Here is a 13,946-nt window from a genome sequence, read left to right on the forward strand (position 1 = left end):
CCGAGTGGCCCGCGCCAGGCTGCAGTCGCGCCGCTCGCCTCAGGGCGCCCCTCGGGATGGGAGCCCCTTCCCAGCGCTAGGCAGAAGGGAGGTAAGGGCGGATGGCGGGCAGGAGACGAGACCGAGCCCGCCGGCTCCCCGGGCGACCGCACCGCTTCTGCCGCGCTACCCGAGGCCCGGCAGCAGCGCGGCTCGTGGCCCCCGCCCGAGGCTCCTCCTCCCGCTGCCGGTCGGTCCCAGGGCGCAGGGCTGACATCACGCCCGGGGTTTCCATCCGACCGCGGGAGGGGGAGGCTGAGCGGAGTGGCGGCGTGATGGCGGCGGTCGGCAGGACTTAGGAGTCGGCAGCGGAGCGGAGCGGCGCCCACCCCGGTTCTCCCGGCGCCCCTCCCAGCGTGGTCCAGACCCCATTGTTCGAGCGGCAGAGCGAGCGAGCCCGCGGTGCGGGCAGCGCGGAGCCGGCCGGAGTAGCGGCGGCCACCCAGGCCCCGCCGCGGCCGCGGAAGCCGCCCACGACCCGGGACTGCCGTACGAGCAGCAGTACGCCCCGCGGGGCGCAGCGAGGCCTCGGGCCGTGGGGGGGCCCGGGGAGGGCTGGGCCGGCCGGGCCCCGCGCAGCGCAGGTAGGCAGAGGCCGCCATGGCACCCTTCGCCGGCCGGGAGCTGTGCAGCTGCCGGAGATGAAAGCCGGAGTGGGGGCGGGCAGTGCAGAGGAAATGCGGCCCGGCTGCCGGTCGCGAGGGGGGTGGATGCCCAGCGCCGGGCTGGCTCCTCGGGCCCGCTCCCTGTTCTCCGCCGAGGGAGGGAGGGGTTCGCCGGGGCCGAGGTGGGCAGTGGGGTCGAGCTGCTCCCGCGCCCTCCTGCGGGGGGAGCCAGTGCGAGCCGCCCGGGCGGCCTGAGAGCGGCCGCTGCTCCGCTCCGGGCCGTGGGGGGCGCCGGGGGAAGAGATCGTGGGAGGGCGGCGGCGGTGGCTGTGGAAGTGCTGCCAGGGAGCGGCGCCCGTGCAGGCCGCGCCGATAGCGGAGCGGGCGGGCGGCCCTGCCCGCGCTCCCTGTGGGCGGGCAGCGAGAGAGCGGCGCGGGCGGCAGGGGATGAGAGTCGGGATCGCGTCGGCACGGAGCAGAGAGTGGGCGGCGGGGAGAAAGTTTTGCCGCTGCCCGTGGTGTTTGCCGCGTGCCGAGGGCGCGGCGGGATCTCCCGGCGTGCCCTCTACTCCCTCGCTGGGTCCCCGGCCGCGCTTCGCGGCCCCACTGCGGCTGCGGGGCTCCTTCCGATCGCGCTCCCCTCCCTTATCGCTATTGTTCGCGGGCCGCAGCGGCCTCGGCGGTGTTAGCGCAGGGCAGTGCCCGCTCCAGAACGAGGGTTCCCTCACCACGGCCCCGATGGGCTTGGGGTTGGGCTGTGGCTTGTTCGAGGGGAGCACCCCGAGGCAGGCAAGACCCTAATCGCCTTCACACCGCCAAGTCTGTGAGGGCGCATGTCTTGGTCTGATTATCACTGAGTTTATACTTGCGGCCCATTCACCGTGAGACTTAACTTTCTCTGGCTGCATCGAATACTTACTGCCTAATGATCTGGCCTAAGATACTCATGTATATGGAATAATGATCATTCCATCTGTGGGATCTTGCTGGTTTGATTTCGTGGGAACTCGTGTTAAACGGTACAGTCTTTTATCTTCCTGCTCCTAACCCACAACTGTAAGTGGTTAGCATTACGTGTATTTCTGGAAATGCTTCCGCTATGTTTTGTGTATGAAATACATTTTACTTAGCAGATCTTAGCAGAACATTAATATTTACCTACCTCTTCAAGTAGGCATTTTTTCTTTAAAATTTAGATCTGTTTTGTCCTGAATTCAATACTATGTCAAAAGTTAAGACACAATGTATAGTAGTGCAGATAGGCAGTAAACTGTTCTCACCCTCCAGTACTAAAGAAATTGTAATTTCCATAACTTTTCCTGTTTTGCAGCTAGTCATTCAGCAGAAATTGCCATCTTTATAGCACTATCCATGAAAAGTTGCATAAAGAAGCATGATGGCGTAAAGAAGTGTATGGTGGAACCCCACTGCAGTCAAACAAAAAGTGAGACAGGTCTTCCCTGCATTTTGTGCATTTTATTTAGATCTTCCAGTTTTTTAAATATGACTAATATGAGGACCTGCTGTTCTCTGGACGTTTTCACAGACAGCAGGAAAAATCCTTTTTTTTTCCCTCAGAAAAGGAAATGGTGATAAAATGATCAACCGTGAACAGGTAGCACACAAAAAAAATGCTACTTTTGAGTTACACATGTGACGTCAAACATGCCCCCTTTCACTGTTAGTGGAAAAAAATGTAGTATTTTTGGTAGGTCTTTAATTGCAAACATACTTTAAAACTGTGTTAATGTTTTCCTTTCCTATTTTAGGTATTTTGGGAGAAATCTTGAATACCCGCTGAGAACACTAAAGCAAACACATACAGTGTCTGGAAAACATACACAGTACCAAGAAGCGGATTCCTGATATCCACCTTGTAACCTGAGTGGACTTTTATTTATTTTTTAAACTTAAGATTTACAATGAATGGGCACAGTGATGAAGAAAGTGTAAGAAACAGTAGTGGAGAGTCAAGGTAAGCACTTGCTTATTTCAGTTATTCCTGGCTATGTATTTTCTTATATTTTGTTTACTAAAACTAAATTATATTTGAACTGAGCGCTGAAGTGTTGTGGTTAGCATGCAGATCATAGGTAGGAAGAATGGCTTTGCTTTCTTGCAGGTGCTTAATCTGCTTGTTATGTTCACATCATTTCAGCTAAGAATGGGAGTGATCTTGTATATGTCTTACATAATGAAGCTGAAGTAGTATTAAAGCCATGTTGGCATCCAGCAGAATAGTATCACTCTTGAGGGAAAAAAGTGCCTGAGGTATCAAAAATATTGACTTAAAATGTTAAAATAAAGCTATCCTCTATAAAGTGCAAGACACACATACATACTATATGTTGTATAAAACCCTAATTAGGGTGTCTTTAAAGGGGCAGTGGTTCACTTCATTTTTTTATATGAAATACGTTTATAATTCTGTCATTCTTTAAAGCTGTCATACTAGTATAGCTGAAAGTGTTAACTTTGTATTTGTATTCAGAAGTTAAAGGACTATTTTCCAGCTGTGTTCTTAACTAAAAAGAAACCTAAAATCAGTTCTCTAATGTCAAATTACTTCTATCAGGTGCAGAATGTTCAAATGTTTGGAAGAGTGTGATTAGAATGTCCTTGCATCCATGCAGGGTGACAGCCGGTTAGTAGGGGTGGAATTAAGTTCACTTACAATTCCAAGTTCAAAAAGCCCCTCCAGTGCTACAAAGTTTAGATTTCCAAAACTAGAAATATGATAAACCGAGAGGTTTAAAAATCAACTCGCCAATAAAAGGTGGGCCTTAGACTTCTCCTCTAAAAGGTGACTGTGCTGTTTTTCTGCCCCTCTTCCTGTCAGATCTGTTCTTTGCCTGTTGAAGTGGTTAGCTAATTCTGTCAGTCAGAGTGCCATAAAAAAACTATGTTCTGCAGACTGTGGAAACTTCCAGTTGGATAGAGAGAGATCTAAATTACTGCCTCAAGAGAAGAAATGCAAGAAGAATGTATGACTGCCAGCTGATCAGTCAGCATGTGCTGGCCATCAAACTTCTACAGTGTATGATGGACTGGGAGGACAGGGAAGGGAGAATTGTTTAGGTGACCCTGGATGCAAATCACAAGGAAATGTACGAACAGTGAAACTAAAGAGACTTTTATAATTGTTGTGTATTTTTATGTTAAGCTTCCTATTAATACACAGGAGTGTTCTAGAAAGACAGTACATTTTCAATGTTGTGAATAATTTGAAAGCTCTACCACATAGTAATTTTTGAAGAAATCTGCTTCCTATAAAGTTGATACTGTTACAGTTAACAAACAAGTTTGAAGTTTCATCTGGGGCAAAATATTCCTTGTCACTTAAAAAAAGCCAAACCAAAAGCTTCCAACAAACATGAACCTACAAGTTTGTGTGTGAATTTTCGAACTACTTGAAAGAAGCCACCTTGCTAAAGGTCTGTGGAGAAACTATTTTGTATTGAACTGTGAATGGCCATAAGTATCTGTATATCAAAGTTATTTAAAAGCCGTAGGGGTTCATAAGATTAAACAATTAAATGTTGTAAGATTCCCATGAATTTAATGAAAAATAAGTATCAGGAGGATGCACAGTACTCAAAGCTTCACATTTGTCTGCAAAGTGAGACTTTGTTCTTCATTTTATATGTCCTGCTGAGTACATCTTAAAGCTTCAAAAAATTGAAAATTCAAACAACGGTTTTTCCTAGGCTTGTGTCACTTGATAACCTGTGGTGGTTTGGTCCAGAATGCTCATTACTAACCTGTGACATAACCCCATAGTCTAATTCACAGGCAGGCCTTGGAAACTTTATTTTCATGTTCATTATCAGAAAGCTGTTCTTGTAAGCGAAGCGAGAAAACTTGCCATTTTAGATGATGGAACCCTTTTCTGTCTAACTTAGTTCCATTATTAAAATAATACGGAATATTTTTATTTTACTTATCCTTGGGTTATAGTTGTGTGGTTTTTTCTTTAACTGGTAGGTTTCCAGTACTCTAGGTGGTATTCACTCTGAGGTGAGGTACCTTAGCAAGCTGCAGCTGTAGACAGATAGTTAACTGTAACTTCGAAGTGTTGGTGTAATTATCCTTCATATCTGGAAATGTGAACTTTAGAGAATGGAAGTAGGATCAGCACAGAATATGTTTAAGCTTATAGTGATCCCATTCCATTCAGAATGCTAGGGATGGAAATGGAATAAGTGAAGAAAGCAATTGAGAACTGCTGCTGGGAATAAATTGCAAAGATCAAATTCAAGAATTAGTAGGAAAAAAGAAAAGATGGAGGTGAATACAGTGATAATCTAAGTAGCAGCATTGGTGTTAACTAGGAGAAGTCTTTGAAAATTTGTGTCAGTTTGCAAAATTGATACTTTACAAGTGCAGTAAAGCCCGTTTCCCTTGCCTTGGGTGTCTGATGTCAAATTCCATTGCTGTCATTCTGGAGTGATAGTAATTATAGCCTGATACAGGGGAGCCACCATCATTACTTCAGAAGGTTAAGCAGTGGATCATGGCTGGCTTTACAAAAATACACCATTACATGGTGTTTTATAGGAACACCATGACTTGAAAAAGTTGTGGAAAGCTTGTAGTATTCTCAGCAATAGGAGGGCTGGAGAAGGGACTGGTCATAGACTTTTGACTTGATGCACTGTGGTAAGGAGTTGTAGCTGTCCTTTATTCACTGTGTTTAGCTGTGAAGGTGATTTTTTTTTTTCTGAAGTAAGAAGAATGAACAGTTTTCCACACTGCTTCATACCTCTCCAGTGTTGCATCTATTCATCTCTCTGCTAGATCACTAAAAAACTTTCCGTGGTTGCAGGTGTTGGTCCTGAAGTTCTGTTTTGCTACAGATGGCAAACTGCATGGCCACACCATTTGGACTTCCCTTGCCTATTTCAGGAACCTCTGAAGCTCTAAATCAGTACTAGAACCGAGCATGATGGAAATTACTGTAAACATTGTTAACTAGTCTTGTTGCTTGGTGTTCTGATTTCTGTTCAATAATCACAGTGGAGTCTACTTTCCAGCTTCTTGTTTACTTGAAATAACTATTCCATAATGTTTTGAAGTAGCTCAAGGTAAAATATCACAGATACTGTTCATCTGGATCGCAAGTGAGTGTAGACACAAAGACTTCTTAGCAGTACGTTGAGAAGCTTACATAAGTGGAGCATCTTTGTATAGCATTCTTGACAGCATTCAGAACAATTCAGCATACAAACTTCAGTATGAATACATACATTCAAGTTACATAGTAATAAGAAAGCTTAATCAGCAAGGAAGGGCAGTTACACCTGATTTGCAAGACAGGTGCCAGGTAGAACAGGGACTGCAGCAATGAAATGTTGGTACTATTTGAATACCAACCTGATTTCCCATCTCTTTGCTCTTCTGTGTTTCTGCAGAACAAGGTAGAGAGGGCTTGAGCAAACCTTCCTTTCCTAGTAAAAAGGCATGTGCTCAGTGTAACGTGAGTGGAAGGTAGCTGGCCATTTTTGCAGTAAGCAGCTTCTTACACCAAAGACTTTTACAAGTCTATACACACTTGAACGTTGATGTTGAGAGAAGATGGTAATTTCAGTGGATTTAATTTGCTTTGTGGGTTGCGTAGTCTGTGGAGCACATAAGTAAAGACTTGGTCAACAGGCTTCAATTTACTATATAAATGCATACCTTCCATAGAAAGTAAAAAAGATTCATTGAAAGCCATGACTTCAGGTTCTTGCTTTCCTGAAATCTAAGTGGGAGTTAAAACTGAAATTGACCAAGCATATTTGCAGAATTACTTGCATGCACTGGCTTATTTTTAGTAGGAGTTTAATTGATAATATTAGTAAAAATGTGTGTATGTAGCAAGAGAGAGCATATACATAAAGCTATATATATTTAGATAAATACTTCATGCACAGGAATTCTCTGATCAACTAAAGTACCTGAATGGTAAGGAAGACTTTTGGTAGAACGTACTGTAAACAGCTAGTGGATAAAGTAAATTCTTTGCAGTGTTTTTGTCTTTAATTAACAAGTTGTTATTTTGTCAAGAGTAATCTCTTACAGAATTAAGAATATTAAAGCATGATAAGCTGTCCAAATCCAAGTTAAAAGCATCTTTTCACTTCTTTTTGGAAGAGTTCAGATAGAACGTGTATCCAGATGTATCCAGACCCAAGTATTTTTTTCCTAGAAACCTTTCCAACTAAAAGGAAAAAATATTTTAATTCATGGTCTGGCTCTCATTCTGCATGTGGTCTTAAGTTTGGTTTTGGAACTCCTGTTAAGTTTATCCCCAGTTTTTGTCTAACCCAATTGGATGCCACATACCTGTACCACATATTTTAGATTAAATTCCACTATTCTGAGAGTTTCAAGATTTTAGCTGATGCAAGCGTTTCGTGTTCCTCAAGACAGAGTGAAGTTTTGTGATACCGGCAGTGTATGCATCAGGCCTATCCAGATGTGGCACTTCAACTGGCTTGCTTTTTTTTTTTTTTTTTTTTTTTTAATTAAATTCCATTTAATACTTTTTTTGCTGGTGGTCTCTAAGGAGCTTCTGGTAAATACATCATTGTGTTGCTGCTGGATCCAGCTGTGTGTTGAAGGTTGCTCACATTACACAAAAAAGTAGTAGACCCCTGGGTAATGACTGATACCTCCTGCCTTGGGAAGGGTTCCTGGAACTTCTTTGTGCTCTTAAGATGTGTGACTTGCATCTTTCAAATAAAGACTTGCAATGTGGTTCATAGGGTCATGAAAGTTGGTAGGTAATCAGTTTAATTTTGATAACATTGCTGTGTTTATAGTAGTACCAGCAGATAAGAAGTCTGCAGGACAGGAAACACAATGTGTTAGCCCATACCAGAAAAACTCAATTGAGTTCATACTCTGTAATAGCTGAGGACAGGAAATAACATTTGGTAGATTGAACATGATACTCTTTGTGCCCTCTGTTCTTTACTGACAGTGGTGAATAAGATAAATCTGCCTTATGCATTATAATGAGGTTAAATATTTAAGATTTCTTGAAGAAGTAAAACTGAAAAAAGCTTACTACTTATATAGCGTTTGCCTAAGAAGCTTACTTGCCATTTTATGGGTTTGGCATTTACTATCTGTTGCTTCTGCACATTTTGAATGGGCTCTTCATATTCCAATGCTTGCCTTCCTTCAGCTTGTTTAAAAAAACCCCAACAACCAAACAACAAAGGAGACAGTCCACTGTCATATCAGATACATTTCAAAGACCCTGCAGATAGTAATCTTTCTTTTTTAGTGTGTTGAACTTTAGTTCGCTTAAATTGTTACTCTCTGTCTTGCTAGTCTTGATCAGTAAGGTAACTTCACCTAATGAATGCACTTGAAATCAGTGATGTTAAATTAGCTGTTCTTGGATCTGTTACTAACCTAGACAGGAGTCTAAACTTTCTGTCAGTTCTTTTGCAACATGGCTTGTTTAGCTTTCCATTTTAGGATTTGTATTAATGCCTAGTTCCTTGTTGTATGATCCTCTCAGGGGCACCTTGTTTTAAAGGATAAGCTAGTGAAGCTAAACTTAAGACTGTTGAAAGAACTAATGGCTCTGAGGCAGGATATGTGCTTTAAGCTTGTCATTTCCCCAAAGCATTCCCCAGTTTCATTGCATAAGTATTTATTTGGGGGAGTTAAAAAAAAACCATTTGTTTTAACCTGTTACCTGCTTTGGTACCTTCTCTAACCTATGTTGCTTTTCTTTCAAAGATATCTTTGCAAATAAATATGACATTCGGGCATAGATTTGTTGTGAACTTGTAGGGAGTACCCAGAGACAGTTAAAAAAACTAGACAAATTCCTTCAGTGTGTCTAAATTCCTTACCAAATCAGATTTGACATGTGCTGGTGGACAGATGCAACGATCAAGGGCTAGAGGTAAGAGGATTCTTAAGTGCATATCCTGGAAAGTGCTCTTTCTTTACACCTCAGTTTGTTAACATACATGGAACTAATTTTTCACGTAGAACTTCCATCCTGAGACCTGCTGTTCATTTTCAGTAAATGCTGTTGGCCTGCTACTGAAAGTTACTGCTGACTGCTAAATTTTTCATCGTTACTGGGGTTTGTTTGCACAGTAAAGAAATGGTCTCACTTCAGTGGTACCAAGGAGATCATCCTTAGTGCTTTACCCGTCATGTTTGTTTCTATTTTCCATATCCTTATGAGGGTCCACTCTTCTGCACAGTCTTTTATACTACTGTCTTAGTTTAGTTTGGAGAGGGGAGGTTGGGTTTTTGAATGTTTTGTTTTTTCTATTTCAGTTGAGCAAAGGGAATACAATGTAAGGTTTCTTATTCAGGAGCACCTTTAAACACATAATGCCATTTTCATATTACTTTTTAAAAAATAAGAAATATATGTCATTTGCTTGGAGGTGTAGGAGGGAAGAAGGCTTATGTGATACAGAAGAGGGACTTAATAGTAATTTCGTTTTGATTAATTAAGTGCCTAAAAGCGTAAATGGTCTTCAGTGGTTAATCTTAGCATATATTGGATCTACGTCTCCGGTTCTAGTCTTTATAGTGTTTATAATTTCTATAGCCATTTGGCTTCTTGGAATCCCAGTCATCTGGGAAGAAGGTAAGAAAAAAAGGCAAGTTGGACAATAAAGTAGTATTGGTTAGAAGAGGTCATCAGTACAAGACCAGAGCAAAGGGTAGACATAGTGTGACACAGTAAAAGTAGGGCGAGTTTGACAAACACAGATTCACAACAAACATTTTTAGTTAACTGAGAATGATGTCTGTTATGCTGATAGTTTCTCTGATTATGTTAGGTAAAGTGTCAGTTCTGCCAGCAGAGTTGAATGTAAAAAGTAGGTTCCAGCTCTGCACTGTCATGTAGAGAAATCATCTTGACTAAGTTTGGAAAGGCTGAGGTAGAGACAGAGGAAGGTCCTAATTTGTACTAACTGCCTAAAAATAGTGGAGTTTTCTTTTACTTACCAGTTTTAGTCAGGCTTTTTTTGGAAGAAAGAAAAATGTAGATACAGATGGCAAAAGAAAAGGCTGGTTAAGTTGTATCTAAGCCATCTGTCGTATTCCACCTTAAGTATCTCCAGGAGAGTGGGTAATGTATCCACTGTTGTGTTATGCTGAACTATTTCCAGTAGAAGCAACTTAAGCAAAGACCGTGGCTTGTATAGGAAGAGGAATTGTCAGGAAATAACACGCTTGACATCTCCTTTTCTGTAACAGGAGCTCTGAAGAGAGGGACAGTATTTGTGTGATAGCATTGAACAGCAGCAGACGGCTAATTGTGACAGTATTCCAATCAGTGTTTGAGGAAATATGTAATGTTCCTTGCATCCACCCCCTAGAGATATGATATCAGAATCTCAGTAATTAGTAATGTCAGTTCAGGTGATTAATTTTGTGAAAGTCAGTGGTGCTACTTTGCACTAATGGACATTACTTGTTGCAAGGAAGGTTGGTCAAATTAGGGACCCTAGTTAAACTATATCAGCTGACACTTTAAAGCTCTTTGGCTATGTTCCGGTTTGGCCAAATTTAGAAATATATCCTCTGCGAGAAGGCAGGCTACAACCAACCCTCCCCCACCAGGTTTGGGAAAAAATAAATTTTCCTCGAAGGAAAGTGAAAGAGATAAAAACTATTTATTTAACAAACCCACAGGAAAAGGATAATAATGCTAAATGATAAAACCTCCCGGTCTGCTGAGAGAAACCTGGGGGGAAATTCAGAGTCCTTCCGTAGATCTCTCTCTCCCTCCTTGGAGATGGAACGGGGTGGTGGGCCCGTGTCCAGGGCCAAGGCCTCGGTGGAAATTCCTCCTGTTGTATTCTGATGTTGAAACTGTTCAGCAGAGAGAAAAGGAAAAAAACGAAGTCCCAGGAAAACAAAAGTTCAACTCTCCGGAGGAAAAGGAGCTGAGGAAAAAAACTGCTGAAAGCTGGCTGGAAAGAAAAGCAAGCTGCATGCTTCCCTTCCCTCTCGCTCTCCAGCTGAAAAAAAGTCTCTATCTCTGTGTGACCTTGAACAAGCTGCAAACTGCTTTGAAAAAGTTTGGCTCAGTTTTTCCTCCCCCCTCTCAGGCTCAGTTTAAAGGCATAGAGAGGTACAAAAATTAATTTCTGGGCATAGGGCAGCGATTATGGGATACACATCATAAAGTCACCCCAAGACAGGCTAGAAAATAAATTCCTTATAGGCTGTGCCTCAAAAAATGCAGGTGAAGTTAAAGAATCCCATAGGCAAACATAGAAAAGAAAGCAACCAAGGGTGTTATGACTACCTAACTGCTATTATCTCCCTGTGTTTTTAATACCTTTATTGCAGAACTTAGCTTCTGTTTCTTTAATGCAAGTTAAATCTCTGCCTTTCTATCAGATAGGTTTTTTGTCCTTATTGTAGCAATGATTTTAAAAGGCAAATTTTAGCACAGTATGAAATGCCCTCACTTATCATTTGGTGTGCAGTGGTAGCTTCCATTGAGTATTTACAGAAAATACATATGTTCTTTTTATTTCACATTTCTTTTCCATTTCAGGGAAGGTTAAGCCATTTCTGGAGTTCTGCTAATACAAGGTGTTAAAATCAGAGATTACTTGTTAAAATAAGAGTTTACTTGTCTTCATGCTCTGAAAAGTTTTAGACCTCTCTCCAGCTGATGATAATTATTTTTGCCTTTTTGTAGCTGGCTGTTGGGGTGTCCCATTTCAGCAGATGAAGAAAATGTCAGCTGAGCTACTAAAAATCTGTCTGAAACTTCTGTATGTGTTTTCCTGTGAGCTTCAAAGACTCAAACAATTGCATTTCAAAAACTGGTAAACAGGCTCTAAATTTGCAGTGATGCTGGTAGACACTGCAGTGTGCTAGGAGTTCTCTATGCTGTTGCCTGTTTTATTAGTCACATCTGCAGTGCCATGTGCCTGGAAAAAGGAGAGAAGGTATTAACACCATTTAGTAGATGTGCTAAAGTTGAAAAATACCAAAGACACCCTTTTTAATTTGAAATCTGTTTAGGGTTTTTTTTCTAGGTTCTCTGTTGATTTCCACTGGTTTATGCTTCAGTTTCAGGACAGCAGTCTCAATAAATACTGCCTGTTCATTTCTGCTTGTTTTTTTCCACATCTTCATAGGCACTTAAGAGTGTTTATGAGAACAGAGGCTGTTTTGAAAAGCTCTGTCTTTTCTGTCTGTGGATAGTACTGACACCATAGGGGACATTGGAGAACGCAGCAATATCAGCGTCAGAAAAAGTTATTTTTATATACCTTCACCCATAGGTGTATGTATTGGTGAGGGCTGAATGTGTTCTCAAAGTGAGGCAGTGCATACTGTTCCCAGCATTGTTCGAATTGTGTAAATATTACTGTAACTCAGAGCAAAGGTAGGAGCAGTTAAAGAGAAATTTTACAGTTCTATGTTTCTTGTTTCTGCGTTCCTCCTTTACTATAAGGAGATGACATGTAAATGCTCTCCTTGAATGCCTGTGTGTAAATGTATATACCTTTACTTAAGTAATTCCATATTTACTCTTTAAGTTTAGCATCTAGCATACTAGGATTTAATCTGAATTACTGCTCATATGGAAGCAGGTCACAGTTAATTCTGCAAAAGGGATTACAGTTTTATGTTCATTTTTAATAACCAAGGCTTGCTTAGTATGTCTAGGTTAAGGAGAAAGGAGGATATAAAGGAGGATTTTTTTTTTATCCTTTAGTGCAGTGGTCTCTAAAATAGTTGTTTGTGCACTCCTGTCAATATTTAAGCATGCATTTTAATGTATATATAGTTCATTTATGAAGTATATACATACAATAATATTTGTACTAAAACCTACCTCATAAAACATACACATAAAATAGAAAACTTCAATGTATGAGATAAAGATTTAATATTCAAAAATGTTACGTTTTTATCGGTAAAAAATCCCTTTTAGCACTCATTTAAAAATATTAAGAATATTCTTGTTTATTAAAATCTTGGTTTAACATTTTGTGATACAGTGGTTTGAAGGTATGGTTCTTCATTAAGTTTATTTTGGTACCTTATTTTAATGACCAGCACATCTGAAGAAGATACCTAGCAAAGATACATGGCTTCAGATGGAAGAAGCATTGTTTACTGCACTAAGTCATAGTAATAGTTTTTTCAGTCCCATCAGGTAATTATGCAAAGGTTTTTCTTAAATTTCGTCTAGTAAATTCCCATCTACCCTGTCAATCATTTCTTGCATATTAGTCTTAAGGGATTGCAGTTTTTATGTTTTTAGTAAGTGGGTTCAAAACCCACTGAAACTTCTTGAAAGATTTATTTTTAAAGGCTATAAATTTTTATCTCCCAGCTTTTAATGTGTATAGATACAATAGCTTTTCTAGGTGACGTGCACTGGTTTTGGTAATAAGATCACATAATGATGGAAACCTTTCCAAACATCTGTTTTAAAAATGCTGGCTCTATGGCATGATTTTCTTTTGAAAAGCCGCTGCTTTTTCATTGTTAAAATGTCACTTTTGCTTGGAAGGAATACATAAAGTCTGTTTATTTTTTTCAAAAATATCTGCTATGTAGCATACAGTATATTGGTAACAAATTGTTTCCACAGAAAGGGTCAGTGTGTTTGAAGCAATCATCTTCTTTTTAAAACAAACACCTTCAGAGCTCACCAAAAACTAATATTCCTGGTCAACTAATATTCTTAGCAGTTCAACCTCTTAGGGTATAAATACTTTTTTTTATGTTCATTTCCTATCTTGTTACAAAGTATTGTAAATACTTTACTATTTAATGGACTTGTTTTCTTAAAATTAAGAACATCAGTGACTTCCTGCGTCCTTCTGGCTCTAGATTCTTTGCTGCAGCAGCTTGCCTTTTGTTGATGGAGTGGATGAATTTAATTTGTACTGCAATCTCTCATCGCCCCTATTAGACTCTGGTTTTTATTCCAGTCAAAGCAACCACACATTCTTAGTTACATTTGCATAGTTTTTTCATAAAACCTTTTTTTTTTTTTTTTTTTAATTAAAGAAGTGGTTTACTGTTGATAAGGTAACTTCTCTAATGCTTTTCCTTTAGTGACCTAGGAAAAGTAATTTCTTGTGTATTTCATTATTGAAAGTCCTGAAGCTGGGATATGTTAGAAGCACCTGTACTTTCATTCAACCATACTGCAAACCTCCTGCAACGGGTGATTTGTTCTAATACTTGTTTCTTCAAATCTTCAGCAATGTTTTCTCTGTGTCTTTCAACACTCTGTTGACAAAGAAATGCACTTCAGTTTGTCACTGTAGTTTTCCATGCATT

At 40.9% G+C, this 13,946-nt stretch overlaps 1 protein-coding gene across 2 annotated transcripts in view; it reads left to right on the forward strand.

Annotated features, from left to right (window-relative positions):
- Positions 1-272: 272 nt before the first annotated feature.
- CHD1 (chromodomain helicase DNA binding protein 1) overlaps positions 273-13,946 on the forward strand; it is a 55,661-nt gene continuing 41,987 nt past the window's right edge. For both annotated transcript variants that reach the window (XM_039566510.1, XM_039566511.1), the window contains exons 1-2: positions 273-623; positions 2,414-2,619. In XM_039566510.1, coding sequence (XP_039422444.1) covers positions 2,567-2,619 — 53 coding nt within the window. In that variant the 5' untranslated portion in view covers positions 273-623; positions 2,414-2,566. The remainder of the gene's footprint in view (positions 624-2,413; positions 2,620-13,946) is intronic.

Source organism: Corvus cornix, chromosome Z (assembly GCF_000738735.6).
Source record: "Corvus cornix cornix isolate S_Up_H32 chromosome Z, ASM73873v5, whole genome shotgun sequence".
NCBI classification, from domain to species: Eukaryota; Metazoa; Chordata; class Aves; order Passeriformes; family Corvidae; genus Corvus; species Corvus cornix.